The sequence below is a fragment of the Mauremys reevesii genome, linkage group 11 (assembly GCF_016161935.1).
Source record: "Mauremys reevesii isolate NIE-2019 linkage group 11, ASM1616193v1, whole genome shotgun sequence".
In the NCBI taxonomy this organism is placed as follows: domain Eukaryota; kingdom Metazoa; phylum Chordata; order Testudines; family Geoemydidae; genus Mauremys; species Mauremys reevesii.
The window spans coordinates 20,191,666-20,217,120 of NC_052633.1; the positions used below are offsets into that span (position 1 = coordinate 20,191,666).

General features: G+C 40.8%; 1 protein-coding gene across 4 annotated transcripts in view; it reads left to right on the forward strand.

Annotated features, from left to right (window-relative positions):
• The window catches only part of ALS2 (alsin Rho guanine nucleotide exchange factor ALS2), a 66,410-nt gene that overhangs the window by 17,290 nt on the left and 23,665 nt on the right, over window positions 1-25,455 (forward strand). For all 4 annotated transcript variants that reach the window (XM_039494633.1, XM_039494632.1, XM_039494635.1 and 1 more), the window contains exons 7-21: window positions 39-135; window positions 659-736; window positions 2,364-2,543; window positions 3,519-3,690; window positions 3,906-4,086; window positions 9,380-9,445; window positions 13,751-13,913; window positions 14,698-14,829; window positions 15,069-15,197; window positions 15,628-15,698; window positions 16,184-16,250; window positions 19,210-19,412; window positions 19,555-19,620; window positions 21,774-21,872; window positions 22,490-22,654. In XM_039494633.1, coding sequence (XP_039350567.1) covers window positions 39-135; window positions 659-736; window positions 2,364-2,543; window positions 3,519-3,690; window positions 3,906-4,086; window positions 9,380-9,445; window positions 13,751-13,913; window positions 14,698-14,829; window positions 15,069-15,197; window positions 15,628-15,698; window positions 16,184-16,250; window positions 19,210-19,412; window positions 19,555-19,620; window positions 21,774-21,872; window positions 22,490-22,654 — 1,869 coding nt within the window. The remainder of the gene's footprint in view (window positions 1-38; window positions 136-658; window positions 737-2,363; window positions 2,544-3,518; window positions 3,691-3,905; window positions 4,087-9,379; window positions 9,446-13,750; window positions 13,914-14,697; window positions 14,830-15,068; window positions 15,198-15,627; window positions 15,699-16,183; window positions 16,251-19,209; window positions 19,413-19,554; window positions 19,621-21,773; window positions 21,873-22,489; window positions 22,655-25,455) is intronic.

Sequence of the window (25,455 nt, forward strand, 5' to 3'; positions counted from 1 at the left end):
GAGTACCCCTGATTCCGTTTTTGTGCTGGGTGTTACAGGCTTCAACCATTATGTGTAAAAAGTCTGGACAGCAAAGAAGTGATACAACTGTCGGCTGGTGGCCACCATTCCTTGGCACTCACTGCCAAATCACAGGTATGAGGATAACGGTCACTATTATCATGCATCCACAGCATAGTTGTCTTGTTTGCTGTTTTCTGGATTGGTCTTTATTTTATGTGCTTCCAAGCTCTCTCTTCTTATGTGGAATGAGAGTCTTGAGTGGTGTGCATGATGATTTTTTTTATTGTTTTTGCATTAACTTTGTGCGTTTTCTATGAGCATGTGTCCTTGCTGCTATGCTTACAAGAATGTAATAGTTTGAGTGTGGTTACCTCTCTCCTCCCCACACACATACACACAGATGAGGAAATGTAAGTAGGAAGAGAGTGGAAATAAGGAAGCACTTCCTTTGGAGAACTTGCATCTCCCTAAATTTCTCTTCAGCTGCCCCTTCAAATATAGATTTTTATTTTTTTGTTTACAATTTTTATCCATAGTGGTGATATATTTATAATATATAAGTGTAGTGTTTATAAATGCTGTTTGTCACGCTGGATTTATTACTGTGTACTCTGTGCATGCAAACTATATTTTTTTCCCCCATGTTTTTACACAGGTATATTCGTGGGGTAGTAACACCTTTGGCCAGCTTGGTCACTTACATTCTCCAACTACTGTCCCTCGCCTTGCAAAGGTACTGTCTTATTTCTCAATTCCATATCTGTTTGATAATACAGGCTCCTCCCAGAGCAGAGTCTTAAGGAACTTTGAAAAACTGTCTGACCTTCTTTCATTAAAATACCCCCACAAAAAGCTTTTGGCACTGCTCTAAAGTTGCAAAACTTTTTGGTTTCCATTGTTACCCTGATCTTCAGATGATCCCATGATAACTGGCAGCAGTGTTATTTAAAGAGGCACTGTTAATATAAAAAACATCACTTTTACATGAAGTTAGTCTCTACTGAATTATTTTAAAAAATTGTGACATGGAGTTACAAACAGAGAAAGTTATCTTACGTTTCTTTCAAACAAGTTTCCTTTCTGTTAAGTTTCCTCTTTCACATTCTTAATGCTCCAGTGTTCTGACTTTAAATCCTTATTTGTTTAGAAACAAAAATTTCCAACATGTTTAGTCTTAGATTTTGTAAAGTGTCTTTTTAAAAATATATCTACCTCTTTGCGCAAATCTAAGATGATACTATTCCTTGAAAGATAATTTTCAGATCTGGTGTTGATAGCATAACTTGTCTCTCCCCAGTTATTCATCTTTCTCCCTCAAAGTTCTGGTAATTCTCAGACTATAACCTTAGTTAAAGCTGTTCATTCATTTTATCCTAATCACCTAATTACCATTTTTGTCATTTTGTCTATATATTTCTGGAGATGTTAGTCATGCCTTACACAAGAATCAGTTTGTTGTGATCAGCTTTAGAAGCAAATTCTTTGATCAGATATGTGTATCCAAATGATGAGTTTAGGTTCAACTAAACCAGTGGTTTTCAACCAGGTGTTTGGATCCCCTGGGGGGCCGCAAGAGGTTTCAGTGGGTCCGCAAAACAGGGCCAACATTAGACTCGCTGGGGCCCAGGGTAGAAAGCTGAAGCCTCACTGCATAGTGCTGAAGCCCAGGGCCCTGAGCCCCACCACCTGGGGCTGAAGCCAAAGCCTGAGAAATGTAGCTTGGTGGGGCGGGAGGGACACCCTGTGGCGTGGCCCCGGGCAATTGCCCGGCTTACTTCCCCCTAACACCAGTGCTGACTTTTATATTCAGAAAACCAGTTGTTGTCGCACAGGTGGGCTGTGGAGTTTTTATAGCATGTTGTGGTTGTGGGGCCTCAGAAAGAGAGAGGTTGAGAACCCCTGAACTAAACCACTTGTCTGTGCCCTTAGTTGTTTAATTCAGCCAGGCAAACATCAGCCACACGACTAGGAAAGTTCTGCAGCTCCCCTACAAACTAGTAGATAGGAACTTAAATGGCTGTCTCTTATGCTGTTGGAATTTATATAGAGAGCAGCATCTGAACCATCTCCATATTTGTCTGTCTGCTTTTAAATTACAAAGCAGATTAATTTTACAAAGCATCAGGCATGGTGTACAAGGATTGAGACATGCCACGTTTTCAACAAGACACAGGCATTTTACTTGTTAAGGAGACCAATGTCCATCTAAAGAATGTCAGTCCTTGCAGGATTCTTATGGGTGCTCAGCCTTCTTACTTTTGTGTAGAAACAGCTCTTGTGTGAGGTTGAGGCTCCCTTCTCTGATAAGTGGTGGATACTATTCTTTTCCTCCCCCACCCCCCCCGCCCTCCAAACTACAGGTGTGTGATGATAGTGGAGTCTGGAGCACAGCAGCAGGACCAGAGTATTCCCTCTTCTTAGTGGATGGAGAAGATTTCCAGCCTGGATTATATTACAGTGGTCGAGAGGAGACTAGGGAAAATAATTCACCCGGAAACAACTGCACTAAGAGTCCAACTCTGTTGCTAGCCTGTAGTAAGGTGAGTACTACTTGTTCCTTCTGTTTGGCTTAGATAGTACTGATGCTTTCTTGAGATGGCTCAGTGTTTCTTCCAAGAAGATCTTTAAGATTTAACTAAATGGGAATTAAAAGTAGAGATCTGAAACATTGTCACTATATGTAGCTGAAACTGAGTTAGTATTGGTGGAGCTCCACAGTAAGTCATAAGAGCTCACGGTGACCTTTATAGTGAGGCATTCTGCTTTATAGAATCATTAGTTAACTGATTGAGTAGGAGTAGTATTGCAGTGCTAATTATGGTGTCTACACTGAATTGTATCATCAAGGCTGCAATACTACTCCTACTCTATCAGTTAACTCTTGTCTTCCACATCAGAAAGGGAGCTGATTGATATAGCTCTGAAAAAATGAGAAAAATGGAACAGTGTGCCTCCCAAACATTGAAAAAGAGGAAAAAATCATCTTTTTTTCTACTAAGGAGAAATTGTTTGTTTGAGGGTGGAATGTGGTGTGTATGCATGAAGAAACTGAGGGAAAGCTAAATCTAAAACATTTTGCAATTTGAAAGTAGCTGAATTCATGGTCAGAATCTCTTGTATGAGTGACAGCTGCATGAGTTAAGGGTAATCTCTTTTTTTCTCCTAGGCCCTTTTGACACTTGTAAAATTACCAGTGGTTGACAGTGGATGTTAAATATGGGTTCCTCACTTCCTCCTTTCCGTCATTCTCCAATCAGAAAGCATTGAAAATGGGTTGGTTGCTAGCATAGATGGGTGGGGAAGAAGGGGAACCAGATAGCTCACTCTCATTAGTTGACAGTGGATAACTTTCCTAGTATTAGATACGCTCTTGGACATCAAATTATTTAGTACCAGAAAAGATCCTAATCTGCCAGTCTAGGTTTTTATACTGTGCTCATCACCTTAGGTTACTTCTCATTTTGCATTAGGATACTATGTTAAAGCAGTTTCTATTTTCTTTTCTTTTCTTTCAGTTAGGGTACATAAGCAGCGTGACAGCAGGTGGGGACGACTGTTTGGCCTTGGTGGACAGAAACATTATGGGATATATTGCAAGCTTGCATGAGTTGGCTTCCACAGAGAGAAAGTTCTATTGCAAACTGAGTGAGATCAAATCTCAGGTCCTCAGACCCCTTCTAGGTTTAGGTAAGATAATGCCTTGAATCCTTCACTCTGTGTGTGGGGGGAGGGGGGAAGGATTGGGGACCCCAGTTAGTCTGAAGATATTCACTAGGTCATAACATTCTTTGAAATAAAAAATTCTAATAGCAGATTAAGTGCCTGGATTAATTCCCGTTATCAATATACCCGTTACTGTTCTTTTGGAAATGTATGTTATATTGCTTTCTTATTTCTTACAGATAACTTGGGCACTGCAACTACAGTCCAGCAGTTGCAGGATATGGCAAGCAGGTTCAGCAAGCTGTGTTATCTGATTGGTCAACATGGAGCCTCTCTGAGTAGTTTTCTTCATGGAATAAAGGAGGCAAAGAGCTTGGCCATCCTGAAGCATTCTAGTCTCTTCTTGGACAGTTATACAGAGCAAGTATTAAAATCTGTCTCATACTGAGTGTCTGCAGGTTTATTCTGTAGAGCAGAATATCTCTGTAATCAGAGAAGAATAGATCATAAGGAGACTGGCATAAGGAAACCTCAGTTGCCAAGCATCATGCTAATGTTCTGCAAATTTAATATCTTGCAATATAAGGGCTGTTCTACACTGAAAACTTACATTGGCATTGCTACCTGTCTCAAGAATGTGAAAAATCCACACCCTTCAGAAATGTAGCTATGCCAACCTAAACCCTGATGTATTCTGTGCTAGGTCAATGGAAGAATTCTGTTGACCTAACTACCACCTCTTGTGGAGCTAGATTAGCTACAGCAACGGGAGCACAGCTGTACCGCTGCAGTTGTGCCACTGTAGCATTTTAAGCATAGATAAACCCTAACTCAAATAATTTGCAATAAGATTTTTTTCCCTTAAAGAGCCCTCCATGTGTTTTAAAAACTACAGATTTTTAAGTCCTTTGTCTATAGAGTGTCCTAGACCTTTTTGATGCTTAAAAAGAAAAATGTAGTGGTTCACTTATTCACATTTGATTGGCTGCTGCACATACATCTGCAGGAAGTAATATTGCAAAAAAGTTTATTACAGAACAATGTATCTCTGGCGTCAATATAATATATATAATATTTATATATATATATATATATATATATATATATATATATATATATATATATATATATATAATATATATAATATTTATAATATACTATAAAGGGGTTTACCGGTTTAATCTGAATGCCCCCTTTTTTTGGAGATAATTCAGTCTCAAAGAGGCAATTATGCAAATACTTGTGTAAGTTGCCCAGTACAAGAGCAATACTTAACTATGTACACACATTTTGAAAACTAGCTACAAACTTCTATCCAAAAGCTGGAGCCATTCTAGTTTCTAGAATAATTACTTTAAAATATCCTAGCCCCTTTTTCTTCCTTCCCAAGGCACTAATTGCCATGGTGTCCACCATATAACAATTAAAGATTGCAAACTTAGTGCTATCTTCTGTATTTGAATTAATATATTTTAAAACAAAAATAATTGGAATAACCAGTTTTTCCCTCTCTTGATGTCTGAGATGACAATTTTCATGTTTCTGTCTGCAACAGTAAATGGCACTTGGTTTCTCTTAATGAGCTGAACTGACAATACCAGCAGATATAGGTTTTTTTTGCTCAGCAAAAAATAACACACAAAAAACCCCAAACCCCATCATGCATAAGTACATCCCATGAGTTATTCAGCAACAGACATCTCCCCACCATCTCTGTTCCTGTCTGTTCCAGATACAACTTTTCCTGTGACTTGGTTTCCAGAGCTGGTTCTTACTCTTAGTTAGTTTTTTATGTAGTTTATGTAATGTGCTTCCCACATTATTGGTGACTAAAAGGGGGTGCTGCTTCTGGCAGGGTGGGTTTTCTTGATTTCTCTCTCTATTTTTCCTTCTCATCTGAGATCTCTGCATATTCTTTCTTAGTCTCCTCTTGTTTTTCACCTCCTGTCTGCTGCTGTTTTTCATCACTGCTGTCTTTCTCTCCAACTCCTTAATGCTTTCCTTCATCCTCCTCTGCATATTTCTCCATCCATTCTACTCTCTATAGGTTCTTATACTTCACTCGTCATGGTCGTATCTGAGTGCCTTCTTGTAGTGCATTAAGCAATGTGGCTAGTATCTGTCGTGTTCTGTCAACTTCTCTCCAGGTGGAGAAGTGTGCTGTGGAGTGTTTTTGTTTGGGAATTTATTTTTAATCTATAAAAATAGGGTTAAACACATGTTGCCATATATTCATGTTGGAAAAGGCTAGGTCAAAGGTGTGCGCCTTGCACTGAGAGCAGACGTGGTGAAGTTTGTGATGGTCCTTTGTTCCGATGGGAATCTCTCCTGTGGCTCCAGACACTACGAACTTGTTACTTCCCAGCCAGTCTTTCTATGCTACCTTCGTAAAGCCATTTTCTATCTTTTCCTATAGGGAGTCCTTTTTAATCTAGATATTAAAATATAAAGTGCTGTTCTGTAGACACTTTCTTCCTGTGCCCGCTGCACTGTTTATACAGTTTAGTGTTACTGGCTGTTGCGGTGGAAACATTGAACCTGAACTGATGTTAACATCTCTGAAAGTGCATTGATTTGTGATATTTTTTTCCCAAGTCTACAGATTCAGTTTCTGATCTGAGGTTTGAAAGAGACCTTTAAACTCTTTCGAGTTGTCCTTGATCGTTATACTACAGCATTGCCAATAGTGACACTTTTGCCATTATAAGTATGACAGACATGGTAAAGTGGGGCTAGCCTGTTGTCAGGCAGATTCAGAGGTAAGGACCAATTACTCTGGCTTCAGTTTAAATCCTATCTTCTTGGTTCCTTGCCATATTGTTCTCTCTCTCACACACTCACACAGCAGGACCTGGCTACCTTCAGGCCTCCCACTTTTCAGAGCATAAATAACAGCAATTTTACCCCCTAAAAGGGGCATATCTGGCAACTTGCTTATATTGCTAAATTAGCTTTTAGGGGTCTTCTGATAATTAGCACCTTCTTTTCTGAAGCACCTTAGCAGAGCTCCTTCATTTCTAGGTAGAATCGCCAAATGACTGAGAGAACCAATTATAAAATTAAGAGGCTCGAACAGTACCTCAAGAAGTGGACACATTGAATACTCCACTTATATATTGAGGGGAACTTGTGCCTTTTTTTAAAAGTAGTGCAGTCAAAGCAGCAGAGCTAGAGATAACCTCCCTCTCAGCCTGGCATCACCCAAGTTAGAGAACTTAGTCCTCTTCAGCCCCTCAGACTACCAATACAAAAGATGTTTTAACAGCTTTTCTACCCTTACTCCTCCACCCACACAACAGAAAAGCAAAGCTGGATTTTATACCTCACAAAACTGTTGATTATGGCAGACACTTCTGTGGCGGTATCTCTTGCAGTTGGTGAGAAAACAAAGATTCAGCGTATTCAGGAAGGTTACAGTTACTTCAGAGGCCTCAGGTATATATTTGTCTTTGGGGAAACAGGGAAGGTTTGTGTCAGTGAAGACCTTCTTACTGCCTCACCTCCTTTCTTAAAGGCTTTTCTAAACATAAAAGTTATATTGCTGTAACTATATTGTTTTTTTTTTTAAACCAAAGAAATGGTTGTTATACTGCTAAAAGTCTTAATTGTAGACCAAGCCTAATTATTTATATAGTTTTGCCTTCCCCTTATATATAATGCTTTGATGTGTGAAGACCTGTGGAGCTCTTTAAAAATCTGCTTGGTGTGTGTGGTGGGTTTTTTTTTGTTCTGTTTTGTTTTTTCTCAATAGAAATCTCAGCAATGTTGTCTTTAACGAAGATATTCTTTGTTCCAAATGTTCATTGGGTACTGATGTTACACCCATTTTAAAAAAAACAGTTCAAAATAGTAAGATTAAAAATGCCTTTCCTCTCAATTCCTGTGATATCATAAGTTGATCAGTTCTTCAGTCACCATAGAATCTCCTGTGATTGACACAATCTGACTTTCTCATTTGTCCCGTGGGGGTGAGGAGAAATCCTTTCAAGTTTTCTTTATAAAAGGTACACGCTCAGGTTATTTTTCTTTCCAGGTGACTTTTTAACCTTTACTTATGCTTCCAAGGTAGGGCTTGTCATTCTGCGTTCAGATATAAATCCCCAGGTTCCTATCTCTGATCCTCAGGAAAACCAAAACTGTCCTCACTGATCTGGATGAATATTTTTGTCTAGCTGCACAGAAATGGAATTTCTCCTTGACTTTAGAACTGTACATCTCTAAACATAAAGAAAGAAGCCCAAGAATTTGATTTTTTTTTGTTTTTGTTTTTGTTTAAAGCAGTCTCTCGTTTTTTAGTTCATCTTCTTTTTCCTCTCCGGAAAACAGTGTCTAGCAAGGCACTAGTCTGAGAGAATAAGAGGGCTCATAGTTCAAGATCTTCATCCAACAGTAATGAAGATCCAGACTAAATGTTTTCTTCCTACAGCAGCTCCCCTTTTCCCTTTTTGAAGAAAGAGAGCATGTTCCTAATCTGAACCTGAAGGTTCGGAGGACAAGGTTTTATGACAAGTTCTTGAAATATTCAAGAACAATGACTAATAAAATAGTAATCAATAGAGCACTGCACAGATACAAAATTTGTATTCACATCTAATCTGCAAAAATGGTCTGTGGAAATTGCATCTGCGGATATCCACAGATTTGCAGGGCTCTACTCATCAGTATGCTTAACATCCAGCCTGAGAGACAGTAAGAGAGAAGAAGATTAAAGAAGGGGGGAGGAAACCAGCAAAAAACTAAAGTTATTTCCATTCAGGATCAAAACTGTGAACTTTTGTATTCCTTTAAATCCACAACTTCATGGTATCACTGAGGCTAAGCAGGCATGCCCAAGTAATGCGAAAAGATTAATTGAACAAACAAACAAAAGTTCTTGTCAGGGCAAAAATGGAAATCATACTTTATCTCTCTTCTGAAGATCAGTACTGCTCAGCAAAAGCCCCTTGTGGTATGGACAAAAGATGAAGTGCAAAACCAGTTTTCCTATAAAGAAAAGCTCAAACCGACACTGCAGAAAATATCCCATACACATGCTGCTTCTGATTTGGTTATGTTTGCTGCCAGTTGGTTGTATTAAATACTATGGCCAAGAGAATCCATTTGCTCAGATTGTAGAAGGCCTGCCCCTAAGCACTCCAGAGGAATGTTTATTCAAATTTCTGGTCAAGGGAGTGGTTGAAATGGCAGGAAAGATATCCTAACCTTTTTAATATAATAAGAAATTAAACTAGCCCATTGTGTAGGACCAGATAGCCATTTCGTGGTTACACAGACATTGGGAAATACTTTGCTATAGAAACCTTAGCATTTGGAAGAGAGCTACGTTGCACTAATGGCTAAATCGGTACTTTTGGAAAGCAATGCACACCGTGTGGAATGTGGCTGAGTTAATAGTTTGTTATGGAAACCTTGACCTTGGAGCTGCATTATGGTTGAGAATGTAAATGTGCAAGTGTATCTTTTTCAATTAAGGTGATTTTTTTTATGTAGATAGATAGACATAGATATATATGATACACTTGCACATTTACATTCTATATTCTACATTATATACATATAGGAGAGAACCTGACCTAAAAGCATCTTACGAGCAGTCTTGTAATAAAGTAGGCACTAAAAATCTCCTGGTATTTGGTAAACATGCTGAGCGATACAGGAATTCACTGCCCTTCTTCCCCAGAGATTTCAGAAGGTGTTTTTTTATCTGTTCTAGGTATTGCACATCTGTAACAAACTTTCTGGTGATGGGAGGATTCATGCTTCTTGCAAAGCCAGCAATGTAAGTAAATCTTTTCTAGTGTTTTATTTTCTTAATCAGACTTACTTTGTTGTGTTAACATATATGCATGTTAATGGACATGCAGATGGAATTTTTTTCCCCCCTTTTTTTCCTGGCTTCCCTCACATGATTTCTCAGGACTTCTGGGTACCATAATTTCTTTCCCATCAGGTGAAGAGAAATTTCACTATACCTGACCTCAGCTATTGGGTATGTCTACGCTACCCGCTGGATCAGCGGGTAGTGATCGATCTACTGGGGATCGATTTATCGTGTCTAGTGTAGACGCGATAAAATAGATCCCCAATCGCTCTGCCGTCGACTCCGGAACTCCACCATGGCGAGAGGCGGAAGCGGAGTCGACGGGGGAGTGGCAGTGGTCGACTTGCTGCCATCCTCACAGCCAGGTAAATCACCCTAAGATACTCCGACTTCAGCTAAATTGCATATCTTAGGTCGACTTCCCCCCCAGTGTAGACCTAGCCTATGGTGTATTATTCTTTTTATAAATAGTAGTGAAGGTATTTAGTTAAGTCTGCTTTCTCTTGAAGGTGGAGAAAGAAAGAGTAAACAAAACTGACTAACGTTACTTTAAATAGATTTGTCAGATCATGGCTCATGAGAGCTTAGCTGAAGGCTAAACCTTGATCACGCATTCACAATGCCTATAAATATGATCCTTAAATAGCTGCCATGGATTTACTTGGGAGTAAACTTTCTTCAAGAGCTAATAAGCTTAAATAATACTTCTCCTAACTTATCTTCATTGTTAATTTTGCAGTATTTAATAGTACAGCATTTTAAGGCAACCCTTTTTAAGAATATTATTCTTTTAATCTTATTCTTGTCAATGAGAACGCTGTCCCTTATTAGGTGAGTGGAACTCTTCTTTTGACTAGAAGGAAGAGTAACTGTACTTTACTCTCCATAGCGTTGGTTCTCTCAAGCTGCTCTGCATGATGTCACTGACGTTTAGTGTTTAAAATGATGGTTATCAGTGTTTGATGACAATTGAAAATAACAGTTCATCTCTCAGTCAATGCAGAATTAACGACCTAATACATCTTTTGGCTCTCTTCATTCTTTGGGAAAATGGTTGCAATTTGGGGGTTGTAAATTGGTGTCTAAGAAGTTGCAATCTTGCAAAAGTTACTTGTCTCAATTCTTCCAGTGATATGGGAATGACTCAGTTAGTTGTCCATCTTCTGGTGTACAAAGCACTCCATAAAACATGTCTGTGTTACCTCCTTTTAAAGTGTCCTAGGAGCCAATGTAAAGAATTCTAGAGTGCATCTGAGGATCATCTGTGCCTTGCTAAATATGAAATCATTCAATGGAAAAAAGTTCAGAACCATCTACCTGTGCATTGGTCAATTTTTTTTAATGGTGAAGTGTTGCAAGCTCTAAATTCAAACTCCCAATATGGGCAAAATTTCTAGAACAAACTGGATCCACTAAAAGAACAGGAGTACTTGTGGCAGCTTAGAGACTAACAAATTTATTTCAGCATGAGCTTTTGTGAGCTACAGCTCACTTCTTCGGATGCATAGAATGGAACACACAGACAGGAGATATTTATACATACAGAGAACATGAAAAGGTGGAAGTATGCATACCAACAGGAAGAGTCTAATCAATTGAGATGAGCTATCATCAGCAGGAGGAAAAAAAAGCCTTTTGAAGTGATAATTAAGATGACCCATAGAAGGTGTGAGGAGAACTTAACATAGGGAAATAGATTCTACTCTGAAACCTGTGGATCCACTGATCATTTCATATGGTGGAGCTACTCAGCATACTGAATTCTTTATATCTAGTGTCACTGTCAGTAGTGACAGCTTCTAATACTGACACCAAAGTCTCATTAGATAGCTAACACTTTTTCAGGTTCAGAAACTTCAGGGAGGAAATATGTTTTAGAAATCTGGTCTGTTCCTTGTAGCAAAAAACAAGGCTGTTTCTTTGCAGATAATTGTCTTTAGAATTAATCCTTCATTCTTTGAGAGCTTTTCAGCAGGATAGTCTGTCAGTGGTTAATGTCAGCTGGTCTCCTATAGATATTTCCCAATATAGACATTTTAGTAGTCAAACCTTATACTTTTTCTTTTTTGTTTTTTTTACATATAAGTTTCACCAGGAGTCCTAATTTGTTGGCAGACTCTTGAGTGTTTCCTCTGAGACAGTGAGTAAGACCAGTGCGCATGAGGACTCTGTTATTACTTGATACTGCTATGGAGCCTTCCCTGTGAGGATCTTAAAGCACTTTAAAAATGCAAACTATCCAGATTGTTAGTCTTGTGACCAAAGAAATGCAGCTTTATCTCCAAAGAAGGCTCTTTTTCCCCTTACACTTGTTGAACAAGAAAGCTCATAAACAGTGGTGAGCTGGAGCCGGTTCGCATGAACCGGTTGTTAAATTTTGAAGTGGTTTTAGAACCGCCTGTTAACTGGCTTCCCTGCAAGGGAAGCTTTGATGGGCTCTGGAAGCGTGTGATTCCTCCTCCCGGCCGCCGGGGGGCGCTGCGCTGTGCTGCGGGAGCCATGTGGGCTGCCTCCTGGCCCGGTTGCTGCTACTGCTCCTTGGAGCTCTGGCCCTGGGGCTCCGGCTGCCTGGTGGGTTCCCCGCTGCGTCCTGTTGTTCGGGCTGCTCCCAGCCACTCTCCCCGTGTGAGTACCTGCACCCTCTGCCACCCCCAGTCCGCAGCCCCTGCCTTCTACCCCCTGCCCGCAGCCAGCCCCTGCCTTCTACCCCCTGCCCGCAGCCAGCCCCTGCTGCACCCCCTGCCCGCAGCCAGCCCCACATCAACTGGTGCCCTGCAGTTCCCAGGGCAGTAACCCTGCACACCTGCTTCAACGAGGGGGGCAGGGAGCAGCTGGGACCCACACATGTGCACACCCTAGGGTGACCAGACAGCAAGTGTGAAAAATCGAGACGGGGCGGGGGTAGATAGGAGCCTATATAAGAAAAAGATCCAAAAATGGAGACTGTCCGTATAAAATCAGGACGTCTGGTCACCCTAGCACACCCCCCAGGGAGTGGTGGGGACCCACATATGTGAAACGGAGCTCCTTTCTAGTTCAGGCCCATCTTTTTTAAAAAAGAACTTTAGGTAGGGTTAACATACACCTGTATTTTCCTGGAGATGTCAGGCATTTTGGTTCTTAAATCGCCGTCCTGGCGGAATTTTTAAAATTTAAAAATTCCTCCCGGGAAAATACGGACGTATGGTAACCCTATTGGTACAAAAAATACATACTGTGGCACATCCCTCAAATCAGAACTTTTTATAGGGAACCGGTTGTTAAGATGTTAGCAGCTCATCACTGCTCATAAATCTCATGGGCAGAATTAGGCAAGGTATATTCATTTGATATTTGTGAGGCAGCACCTTGCTAATCATGTAGAACTCTTCTTAGGTGTCCTGCTGTGCAAGTCTCCAAGCTGGTTCTTTGTTCTGTTACTTGCCTTTTCAACTTGCTTGAGCCTCACAGAATTCCCTGTTCAAATAGCTTCTCTCCGAATAACTGCCTCTGTGTGTGTTGTCATCTCTCTCTCGCGCGCACACACACACCCACAGCTGTGTTGAACGAAAGGACAAGTGGGGTTGATTTTTGTGTGAAGAAATCCTGTTCTTGCTCCCAAATGTAGTACTCTTATAACTATTTCCATCCTCTTACCTGAACTAAATTAATCCTCCGTTTAGGAAATCGGACTGAGGATTGACTAGGTTCCCTGTGTATCTTTGAGGGAGGATATGATTTTTCTAGCTGGGGGAAAGGGCTATTCAACTTCATTGAACAACAGTGGTGGGGAATAGAATACACAAATGTGTTTAGGGAGTTACACTGGAGCAAAGATAGGGACTTTTTCATTGCACTTTCTTATGCACATCACTTTTCTCAGTGTTAGAGATGCATTAGTTTAACAGGTGTCATGGAAACCCATTCTCCATATATATTTTCACCTGGCTAGTTGGAGACCTAATGGAAAAAGGCAAGTAGTTGTCTAGTTTCCTCCTTGGAGAGTAACTCTTCTTTCAGCAAATCTGCTCATACATACAGTCACTAAATTAACTAACATCAGCAAATAAGTCCATTACTTGTACCAAAACAAATACTGAAGTTAGCATAGAGCGATGTTACTATGTTATAACAAATCTCCTTAAACCATAATGGGAATGGAGCCTATGTGCTGTTCATCTTGCTCTTTTTAATCTCTGCTGGTTTGATATAACCCCATAAGGGGAACTCTGTAATAGTACTGCAAAGCATTACTAAGGTTTTATGTCATTCTTTCACCTTTAGTGACTTTTTAGGTAAAAACCAGGAATTGTTACAAGATCTAGCTGAAATGAAGGCGGAAAACATACAGTTGGTCGAAGTGCTAAATACCCTGTTTTTCTTGCCAGTCAGACGACTTCATAACTATGCTAGAGTTTTGCTAAAGCTTGCTACGTGTTTTGAAGTGGTAAGCCATCTTGTCATGTATGAAACTTACTTGGTAGGAGATTTTTGGGGGGGGGGAGAAGGGGGGAATTGCTTGTTCTTTGATTACACATTGGTATCACCAAACCATGAAATCACTAAACTAGCCTTATTACAAATATTATACTAAAACAATTTGATTAAAACCCTTATTGCTTTAGATTTATAAGTAGGCTCGGCAGAATTCAATTTTAATCACTGTCAGTACATGTTGATTTCAGCTGACATGCTGAAGTTGATGGAAAAAATATATTGATTGGTAATAGTTGGCAGGCGTGCGGCCTCCCACCCCACTTGCGCCTGCAGGGATTGAGTGTCACTGGCTTTGCCACCATGCAGGGAGACCTCTGTGGCCCTGCTGTCATGGCCCTGCTCCCTCGTGCCTGTGACAGCAAGGAGGAGAATGGGGCATGGGGGAGGCCATCCTATTTTTAAAGGGCTGCGCCCCAGGGCAGGAGCAATTTAGCAGTGGGGTAGCCTCCCCCATCGTCAGGGACGCGTCGTCCTCCTTGTGGCTTTGGCTGAGAGTCTCTGCTCTGCCAGGCAGGACCGCAGCCTTCCCCGCACCTGAAGGGATCATCTGTCACTGGCAGCACATGGAGCCCTCTGCACCTCTGCTGTCACAGAGGGCCTGAGGACAGAGCCACTCAGCAGCAGGGTGACCTCCCCTGCAGTCAGGGGCTCATAACTACTAACCCATTGTGGTTGGTACACATCCTTTGAAATGTGTCTCACAAAACCACTTATTTTTGTTTGTTACCCTTTAGACATCTCCAGAATACCAAAAACTACAAGATTCCAGTTCTTGCTATGAGACTCTTGCTGTCCATCTCAATAGGAAAAGGAAGGAAGCAGAATACACACTGAGTTTCTGGAAGACCTTTCCTGGGAAAATGACGGTATGAGTTGCTATTATCACTAGCGTCCTATTGCATGTTTGTATAGGCCTGGCTCTGAAGTCACTACTTTCCTCTCCGCACATTTCCCTGCTTTATGATGATGTTGTTCTACTTAAGCCTCTCTAATTTTTGGAAGTTTTAATGCAATATCTCAATTTGGCCCTTCTTGTGAACAATAATCATAACACAAACAGCACTGAAATTCAGAAACTATCAAGCACTTTTTTTTTTAATCGTAGGATTCCTTGAGGAGACCAGAACGTCGGTTAATCTGTGAAAGCAGTAATCGGGGGCTGTCCCTACAGCATGCCGGGAGATTCTCCGTGAACTGGTTCATCCTCTTCAATGATGCTCTAGTCCATGCTCAGGTGAGCCAACTCCCGTAGCTCTCAGAAATGAAAACTATTTTCACCCCAGCTGGTTGAAAGCATGTGACAATTTTTCCATATGGCGAGTCTGTCATTCTTAATCTAGGTTTTTATATTGTGTCTCACAATGGTGTTGGGCCACCTAAAAGTGAGAAGTGTTGCCTGTTTCCAGAGAGAGTTGAAATAACCTGTGTGTCAAACATAAAAAATATTCATACATCAAGGTCTTCCTTATGGCTTCACAGGTGTCATGGTTTGCAGCTGGCACTTCTAGGAGCAACTAGCTTTCAGGGCACGGGTTTCATGCCTATTCTCAGCTGTGGGGAGACAAAACTGCGGGGGAAGATGCATCATAAGGAATTTGGGGTGGGGCAAATGGGTGTATCAGCAATTTATTTTTTGTTTTCCCCCTTCCTTCCCCTTGCTGCAGTTCTCAACACATCATATTTTCCCCCTTTCAACGCTGTGGGTGGAGGCTCTTTCAGAAGAAGCTGGTAATGTGTGAGTATTCCTCTGTAACTAGGGTTCATTCTTATTTTTATTGCTGAAATAGTCTGTTCCTAAATAATAAAATTTGCAACCATTTGGGGTAAGTCTTGTAAGCTAGGCACAGTATGGGATGTGTCCTTGGTCCATATATTCTTCTAATCCAATTAAAGTTTTCTTTTTCTTTTGTATTTCACTGTGCTTGATTAAAATAGGATTCTGCTATATTCTTGTTTTGTACTTGTAAATCACATGAGTGCACAAACAGTTGAGGTGATGAGGAAGAGTGCAAAAGTAGCAATTTCTGAGGCTTCTTGTGTTACTGTTAGCTTTAACTACTAGTTTAAAAGAAAAGTGACACTCACTGTAACACTCATTTTTTAAAAAGGATAACCTATTCCTCCTTTGGTAAGAAGTCTAGGTTATTTTTTCCAGGCTGAAAATTTCACCAGCTAGTGAAAGGTCTTTTCTTGATTGGTTTTATTCTTGTTTCCACTTAGGAATGGTTTGAAGGTTACTACACCAGAGGAACATTTCATTCTTCTTTCATCAACACCACAGGAAAAGGTAAGGTAGGCAGATGCAGAACTTCTTAATTACCTCTGGTGATGCTAGAGAGACAAGGTGGGTAAGCTAATATCTTTTACTGGAGTAACTTCTTTTGGTGAGCGAGACAAGCTTTCAAGCTATACAGAGTTCTTCAGGTCTGGGAAACATACTCAGTGTGTCACAGCTAAATACAAGATTGAACAGATAGTTTAGTATAAGTAGTTAGCACATACTCTCTGGGACCATTCAAGGTAGAGTGGACTGTTAACACCTCTGTAGTAAGAAGACAAAAACGGAGGGTGGGGGGAGCAGTAATGGCTTATAGATTATTGTAATAAGCCATAAATCCGGTGTCTTTATTAAAACCATTAATGTTAGTGTCTAGCAAAGTTTTAATTTTAAACTCCCAGGTTTGTTTTTTGAAAGTGTTGTGCACATTTCCTTTGAGGATGAGGGCTGAGAGATCAAATATAGAGTGAACGTTTTGTGAAAAGTATTCACCCACAGGTGATCTGGTGTATTTCGTCTTGTATCATTTTCCTGTGAGAGTTCATTCAAGATTGTAGTGATGGTCTGGTTTCACCCACATAGGCATTTAGTGCACTGGGTGAGGACCACATGTTGATAGAAATGTGTAGGACCCTAGATCTTGAAAGGTGTATTATGGGAGGAGTTGATGATTGTAGCAGTGGAGATATGTCTGCAGGTCTTGCATCTGTTCTGGCAGGGTCTGGTACAGCTTTGAGTAGGTGTATCTTGGTCTGTGGGTAGTTTGCTTTTCATGAGCTTGGAGAGGTTCGGGGATTGTATGAAGGTCAGAAGTGGGGGGGGGGGGGGGTTCAGGAAAGATTTCTCAGGATGGGGTCCCCATTGAGTATAGATTGTAGTTTGATACTCTGTTTGGGTTTCAGTGTGGGGTGGTAGGTGACAACTAGGGGTGTGCAGTCAGAGGGGATTTTATTTCAGTATTGAACCAGGTTCTGTCAGGGTATTTGGGTGGCTTGTTGCATGATGTGATCTACTCTGGTGGAGCATCCTTTTGTGAAGGTGGTTTTGAGTGTGTCAAGGTGTGTATCCCGGACTTTCTTCTCAGAACATCTTCTGTGGTGTCCGAGTGCCTGGCTGTAGATAACAGATTTCTTGGGGTGGTTGGTTGGGAGGTTACTAGATCCAGGAAAATAGGTGGGGTGATCCGTGGGGTTCTTGTATATAGTTGTCTGTAGGGTTCCATTGTTTGAAGCTGATTGTGGTGTCCAGGAAGTTAATGCTAGTGCATGTGTGTCCCAGAAAGAGTTTTTAATGAAGACGTGGTGGTTGTTGAAGTTGTGGTGGAAATCTGAGGGAGTGTAAGTCATCTGTTCAGGTGATTAAAAATAGCATCAATGTATCTCAGGTATTTCATTGATTTTTTTTTTTTTTTTTTGGGTGCATTTGTCCAGAAATTCTTCAAGGTGGCCCATGAAGAGGTTGGCTTATTGGGGAGCTATACTAGTACCCATGGCTGTTCCCATGGTTTGGACAAAGTGTTTTGTTTGTTGAATGTAAAGTTGTTCTGGGCAAGGATGAAATGGCTGAGTTTGATGTGTTTGGGTGGATATCTGAGGATTGTCCATGGTCTTGTAAATATTGGAGGCAGGCAGCTATGCTATCACTGTGAGGGATGTAGGTGTAAAAGGAATGATGTCCATGGTGGCAAGGATGGTGTTCTGAGGGAGGTTGTTAATGTTGTGGAGTTTGTGGAGGAAGTCAGTTGTGTCCTGAAGGAAGCAGGCCCTTTGTGTGGTGAGTGGCTTGAGGATGGTTTCTGTAAATCCTGATATTCCTTCAGTGAGAATGCTGTGGCCAGATATGATGGGTCTGCTTGGCTTCCCTTGTTTATGTATCTTGGGAAGCATGTAGAAGGTCCCTGGAGTGTATTTGTTGGGGATAAGGTTTATAGAGTTTCTCTTGGAGTTGTTTGGGGAAGGATTTGATTATATCCTTAAATCCCTGGGAAAATTGTGGCGTTGGGTCGTCTGAGTTCTTTATAGTAGGTGGTGTCAGAATGTTGTCAGCTGGCCTCGTTCACATAGTCATCATGGCTGAGAACTATGATGGTGCCCCCTCTGTCTGCTGGTTTGAGCACTGTGTGGTGGTTAGGTTTCAGGGATTGCATAGCTGTCCTCTTGGCAGTGGAAAGATTGTGGTGGATGTGCTGTATGTTACGGATTTCACACCTTTTTGTTTGTTTGTTCTTGTTTGGGTTTTTTGTCCCCTGAAGCAATCCATGTAATGATCAAGTGTGGTTTTGTCCACTCTATGGTGTCCAGTCAGATAATTCCTTTTTTCTTATGGTTGTCAGTGGGGACATAGTAATTGTGAGTGGTGTGAACAGAATCACTGGAGTAATTCTCTGGTGCACCACATGTTAATATGGTATCCGGCTCTGTGGAAGGGTAGAAGTTAAGTCCCTTAGAGTAAAGATAATTCAGCTCCAGGTAGGGGTAGTCTTGATTTTAAATTTGATGATGATCAGGTGTCATGTAGTGTCCAAGTGGTGGGTACTGATGCTATGGTTTTTTCCTGGAGGTGGCAGTCTGTTGTAGTTTCACTTTTTTAGTTTTTTCTGTTGGATGGCTGTTATGAGATATAGATATAGATTGAGATATTTATAGTTGTTTAGGATTTCTTGTGTGATTTTTCAGGTAACTTTCCTGATTCTCCCTCTTTCCCTCCCCCCCTTATTTTTTCTTCCACAGTGTGGGAGTGTGTGGTGATACTAAGCATCCTTTTATAATGGGGAGACGGGGGGGGGGGGGGGGGAAACAGAGAGATGTCTTGTCTCACATTACTTATATCACATGTGAACATTATTCATCCAAGGAACTAAAGTCTCATTTTATCTACATTTGTCCTGCAATAATACCTGTGTAAAGAGAGATGGATTACTAAACAAGATGGATTACTAATAAACTCTTCCATAAACTGTCTATTTCAGACAAAGTGGCTGAGGGCTATAAGCCAAGCTGTGGATCAGGCCCTAAGGGGGACATCTGACTTACCACCTTATGGAAGTGGTGGGAATATTCAGAGACAGGAGCCTCCTATTTCACGTAGTGCAAAATACACCTTTTACAAGGACCCTCGGCTTAAAGATGCCACCTATGATGGGCGATGGCTTTCCGGGAAACCCCATGGCAGGTAAAAGCATTCAAACTGAACAGATGAATGGGATAGGAAGAGGTAGTTTGGTTGCTGTGCAAAATAGTCATTATTTTGCTTGCATAAAACATGAAATACTAGTGAAACTAGCCTAACTATAGTGGGTGTATGTGTGTTCCAGAGGGATCCTAAGATGGGCTGATGGAAGGATGTATTCTGGGATGTTCCGAAATGGCCTGGAAGATGGGTAAGAGCAGAATTCACTACCCTCTGAGCTAGCAAACAGAAAGTGTTTATGGTAGATAGTGGTGCCTCTCTTTAGGTCAAGGGTGTGTGTGCGCGCGCGTAAAAAGCTTGCAGTCTGTAAGTAAACAATACAAAGACCAAATGAAGTTTGGAGGTGGAGGAGGGGATGCTGAGAGATGGACAAGTGAGTCTATGCTAACTTCCCTTAAGAAGGAATCTGACTGCAAAAATCAGTCCACTTTCTTATCTTTGCTTACCAGCTAGGCCTTCTGTTGTATCTGAAGATTTAAAAAAAAAATAATCATGAAGCTGAATCATTTATTTGCTCTTTCAAAAGGCATATAATGCCTTTATATAAATTAGGAGTGCACCATCATCTTGAATAGTGTATTAAGCTCTGGTCACTTCATCTCAAAAAGAGTAGAAATAGAAAAAGCCTGGAGAAAGGAAACAGCAATATAAAGGCAAAAGATTCCATAAACAGAAGCCTGGAGGTTAGGACTATTTTTAAGAGAGTTGATAGTGATATGTAAAATGAATAGTATAGAGTAGAAAAAATTGATAAATAGGCATTCCCATATCGTAATACAAGATAAAGGAGCTATCCAATAAAACTGAAAAGCGGCATTTAAAACTGATAAAAGGGAATAACTTTGTGCACAACATATAGTTTAACTCATGGAATTTGCTTCTACACTATATCATTGAAACCAAGAGCTTAATAGTTTTCTAATGAGGAATAGACATTTTATATGGATAATGAGAACTGTGGTTATATTAGGGACTTGTAAGGAATTTATGGTTACATAAGGGACTTCAGCCTAGAAATTGCAACAAGACTTCCTAATGTATGTAATTGAACCTGTAGAGGCTGGAGGATTGGCATGTTTACAGCCTGCAGACAACTTCAATCGCTCAGCTGCCAGGATGTAACAGATCTAAGAGCCCCAACTGGCCATTTGATCATTCACAACCATCAGTGTATCTCGGGAATACCCATTTAAAAAAAAAAGAAGGGGGTGGGGGGAAAGGTTCTCCAGGTCAAAAACATTAAGCTGTAGTTACGATTAGAACTACTAATTTTGTAGTTAAACACCACTACACACATTTGGCGTATGCAGCTCATGTGATCAGTGTTGAATACTTTGCTGTCCATTACTTGCTGTCTGAACCATCTACCCAACCACAAGCCATTCTGGAAAGACAGCAGCACCAATATCTTGAGCCTCTGTCACTTTATAAACACTTTAAAGACCTGTGCCACCTTCCCCATCTAGCTAGACACTTTACAATCCTTTTACTTCAGATTTTCTCAATGGTTATAAAATGTTTAAGTCCATAGCCAAAATAACAGTGTTTGTGACTGACCCATAAAGGTATAAAGAGATTTAAGAACTTAGCTTGCAATAATACTGAAGGTAGATCTATCTGTTTCTCCTGAACAATGCACAGGAGATGGAGACAGACTTAGGGCTTATCTTCACTACTGGGGTAAGTTGACCTAAATTATGCTACTCCAGCAACGTAAATAATGTAGCTGGAGTTGACGTAGCTTAGGTCGGCTTACCCCAATGTCTTCACTGCGCTGCATTGATGGGAGACACTCTCTGGTCAACTTTCTTTACACTTCCCAGAGAGGTGGAGTACCAGGGTTGACCGGAGAGCACACTGCCATCAATTTAGCAGGTCTTCACTAGACCCTCTAAATCAACCCCTGCTGCATCAATTGCAGCAGCATCACTCTCCCCGATCTCCCCATAGTGAAGATCAGCCCTTAGGGTCTGAAATAAGAGAGATTCTTGCAAAGAGTAGGTTGAGGCCATGCTGTTGCGCTGCAGGGTTCTACTGTGGAGCCCAAAAAGCCAAAGCACTGATGGAGGAAGGGAAGGCTTACTACAGGCCAGAACTAAATGCGTGGAAAACAGTACAGAGTTAAAAAAAACCTAGTGATTTAGAACTTCCTCTTTTTTTTTTTTTTTTTTTTAGTACAAAAATCAATTTCTAATTGCTGGAGCTGGAGACAGCCACCAAGTGCAGTCTAATGTTGAAATACGTTGTTTTTGATTTTATACCTCCTTTTGTAAATAACGGAGTTTGGATTTGTCTATACATTCATATCATGGCTGCTCATGTTTGATCTTCATGCATTGGCAGGTATGGTGAATACAAAATACCAAATAAAGCACTGACCAAGGATGACCATTATGTGGGATACTGGAAGGAGGGCAAAATGTGTGGACAAGGAGTCTACAGGTAATGCCTTCTTTCATTAAGATAATCTTTGCTCCTTGCAATAGTAAGTGTGTGGTCCAAGGGGGAACAATAACTATTTGAACTTCAGCTAACATATCAAGTGCAGCTTTCAGTAGCAGTTTATTCCCTTTGGTTGGTGCACTGGAACTCTGTTTTCTTTCCGGGATGGGGCTAATGTTTCAGGTCTCCACACTAGCATTGCTATTTTCATATTCCTAAACTCCGAGCTGCAGTTACTATGGCTTAAAACTGCCAAGAAATCTCAGTTCTTATCGTACATGTTCACACACACTCTGATAGCTGTTACACTGTCTCTGTTTTAATGTTGCTTCCTCCTTTCAACCTGCAGGTTTTCTCTTGAAATTCATTGTGACAGATGTCTCATGGTATTTCATGTCTCACTTGAAAAAGGATCTTAACTTTGTTGTAGTGACCCATGAGCAGCAACCCTTTTTTATTCACCTCCTAAACGTACTTGTTAATCTGATTCCAGAATTGGGCTTGGGTTTAGTGCAGTCTCTGAAGGAAAAGGGAAAAATTCAGTATCTATTCCTGAAAACCTTGGGATGAAAGAATACAGATCATAAGACCCTTACCCATTATTTTTGTCATTACAGTTATGCCACTGGTGAGGTGTATGAAGGATGTTTTCAGGATAACATGCGTCATGGGCATGGTCTCCTACGCAGTGGCAAACTGACATCTTCCTCTCCCAGTATGTTCATTGGCCAGTGGGTGATGGATAGGAAGACTGGATATGGCGTCTTCGATGATATCACAAGGTAATGTGTTGATGGCAGGAATCCTAAACTTTTAATCTGACCCAAAATTACATAAACTTGGAGGGGAAAGGGTTGAGTAGATATCTCTTTACATGTTTTCAGTTTCTGCAATTTGATTTTAATCTATTATAGGCTTTTGGGGCTGATGGGGGAGGATTAGGAGTTCAAAGTATGGGTTCCATTCCACTGCTTCTGTTTGAAGCCAATATTTTTACATGCTCTCCATCATACTTCTGCTTGAAGTGTGGCACTGACTCTGATAGCCTCTTCAGTACCATCCATACCTCTGCATGCTTTGCAAATGGCATATGTAGTATTCTCTCATCCCACCAACCAGAAGCTTGAGTTGCCCATTGATTAAAGATTTAGGAACTAGGTCATCTTGGATTCTAATCCAGGTAAAGCCACTGATTCACTCTGGCAGCTGGGGGCAAGTTACTTCATCTCCTCATGAATGAGCAAAATGAAAAGATGGGGTAAGTAGCAGGAGTGTACTAAAAACCTGATTCTATCTGAGCAGAGGTAAGTTAATAGAAGACACCTGTACAAAACACCTCAAGTCTTCTCTGCCAAGGTCTCCTTTCTCCAAGCTAAGAGCTTTTCATGGAAGCTAAGGTGGCTGGTCCTAGTTCAGAGCTGGAAGCCCATCTATGAGGTAGAAGAGTGAAAAGCCATGACCAAGGTCTGGGTTTTTGATGAGGGAGAATTGTTCTGGCCTCTGTAGTTTTTGTTCCTAACATCGGTTTCACATTTGGTCCTGGTCATAAGGTACTTTCCTCACAATATTCTTCAGACTTCCATAATATTTAATCACATATCCGGCCTGCCATTCTTGCTATTGAAATACTCTTCACTTGCGAGTTCAGTTTTGGCTTTATGAAAAGCTAGAATTTTGGAAGAGACTTCAGAATGTAGCTTTCACTGCCGCCTCTGTGGATAATTAAAAATCAAAGGCAATGTGGAATTTATATTTCTTTTAACTTTAATAACATTGGTTTTTGGGTAGGAGGATTTCTTTCAGTATGTTTACTCAAGGCACCGTGAATAAGGAATGGATAGACTGATTTCATCTATTAGTGTCTCACTGGGCAGTGATAGTGACTTTGAGCAAAGCCTGGAATTTACCTCAGCCCTTCTCTGTCCCAGAAGCTTAGCCTGCTGCATCTGCTTTCTAACAAGTCCCAATCGGACACGAGTGGCTGAAACCATGAATCAAACCAGTATCTCCCACTAGGCCATGATACCAGGTGGCAGGCACCATTTTGGGAAGCGGTAATTTGTAAGTTGGTTTCACTTACTAATTGAAGACTGTGAAATGCATAAAACCATATGCCTTTTCAGGACAGTTAGCAAATGAAGAGAGTGTTAGATCTACTTCCAAGCATACAATTAAATTCATAGAGTCTAAGCTGATCCTTTTGACTTGGAAAGGAAAGGCCGCTTTGAGTGTGTCTTTCAGTGGCCTTGAAAGAGTCACATGTTTATGTATAAGAAATAAATCAGATCCTCTAATCTATTTGACAGCAATCTTGTTTAGTTGCTATCCAAAATATCTCTTTCAAAATGGCTCTTATTTCCTCTATCTTTGATACCGCAGAACCCTCAAAATGAGTGTCTGGTTGACTTGGTTTATTTCAGCCCTTTGCTTTAACTATCATTAGTCCATGAACCAAATGACTATTCTGACCATGTCTCCCCCCCGTCCCCCTCCCATACCCTCCTGAATTTAACTGCAAGCTGTGGAACTAGCCTTCTTCCCTCCCCTTATTGGTCCTACCGCAGTATATAATGTGGGCCCGCTCAAGTGAGGGCAGGTTAGTTTGTCATGAAACTCAGTCAAGAGGTCTGGGTAAAAAAGTTGTAAGGAAATCTTATTTTGTTTTATCTAACCTTCACCCACCCTCTGCACATGCCTCACATCAGTAAGGATCCCCTTTTATACGTGGCTCTTTCCAAAGCTCAGTTTATGCTGATCCAGATCAACCAGCAGGCTTTTCCCTTGTTAATTCTGTAGCAGTTGTTCAGATCTACTTGCTTAGATGTTGGCTTATTGTGTTCTGCTTTATTAAAACTGTCAGTTTCTGAAAATAAAAACATAAGAACGGACATAGTGGGTCAGACCAGTGGTCCATCTACCCCAATATCCTGTCTTCTGACACTGGCCAATGCCAGGTGCTTTAGAGGGAATGAACAGAACAGGTAATCATTTTGTGATAGATCTCCTGTCATCCAGTCCCAGCTTCTGGCAGTCAGAGGCTAGGGACTCCAGAGCACAGGGTTGCATCCCTGGCCATCTTGGCTAATAGCCATTGTTGGGCCTATCCTCCATGAACTTAACTAGTTCTTTTTTGAACCTCATTATAGTTTGGGCCTTCAGCATCCCTTGGCAATGAGTTTCACAAAGGTTGTCACAGAGTTCCACAGGTTTACTGTGCATTGTGTGAAAAAGTACTTTTTTGTGTTTGTGTTAAACCTGCTGCCTATTAACGTCATTGGATTGACCCCGATGCTTTCTTATTCTTTCTCTGCACCAGTCACAATTTTTTATAGACCTCTATCACATTCCCTCTTAGTTGTTTCTTTTCTAAGCTGAAAATTCTCAGCCTTTTTAATCTCTCCTTCCATACCCCTAATAATTTTTTTTGCCCTTTTCTATACCTTTTCCATTTCTAATATATCTTTTTTGAGATGGGGAGACCAGAACTACATTCAGTATTCAAAGTGTGGGTATACCATGGATTTATATAGTGGCATTATGATATTTTCTGTCTTATGTGCTATCCCTTTTCTAATGGTTCCTA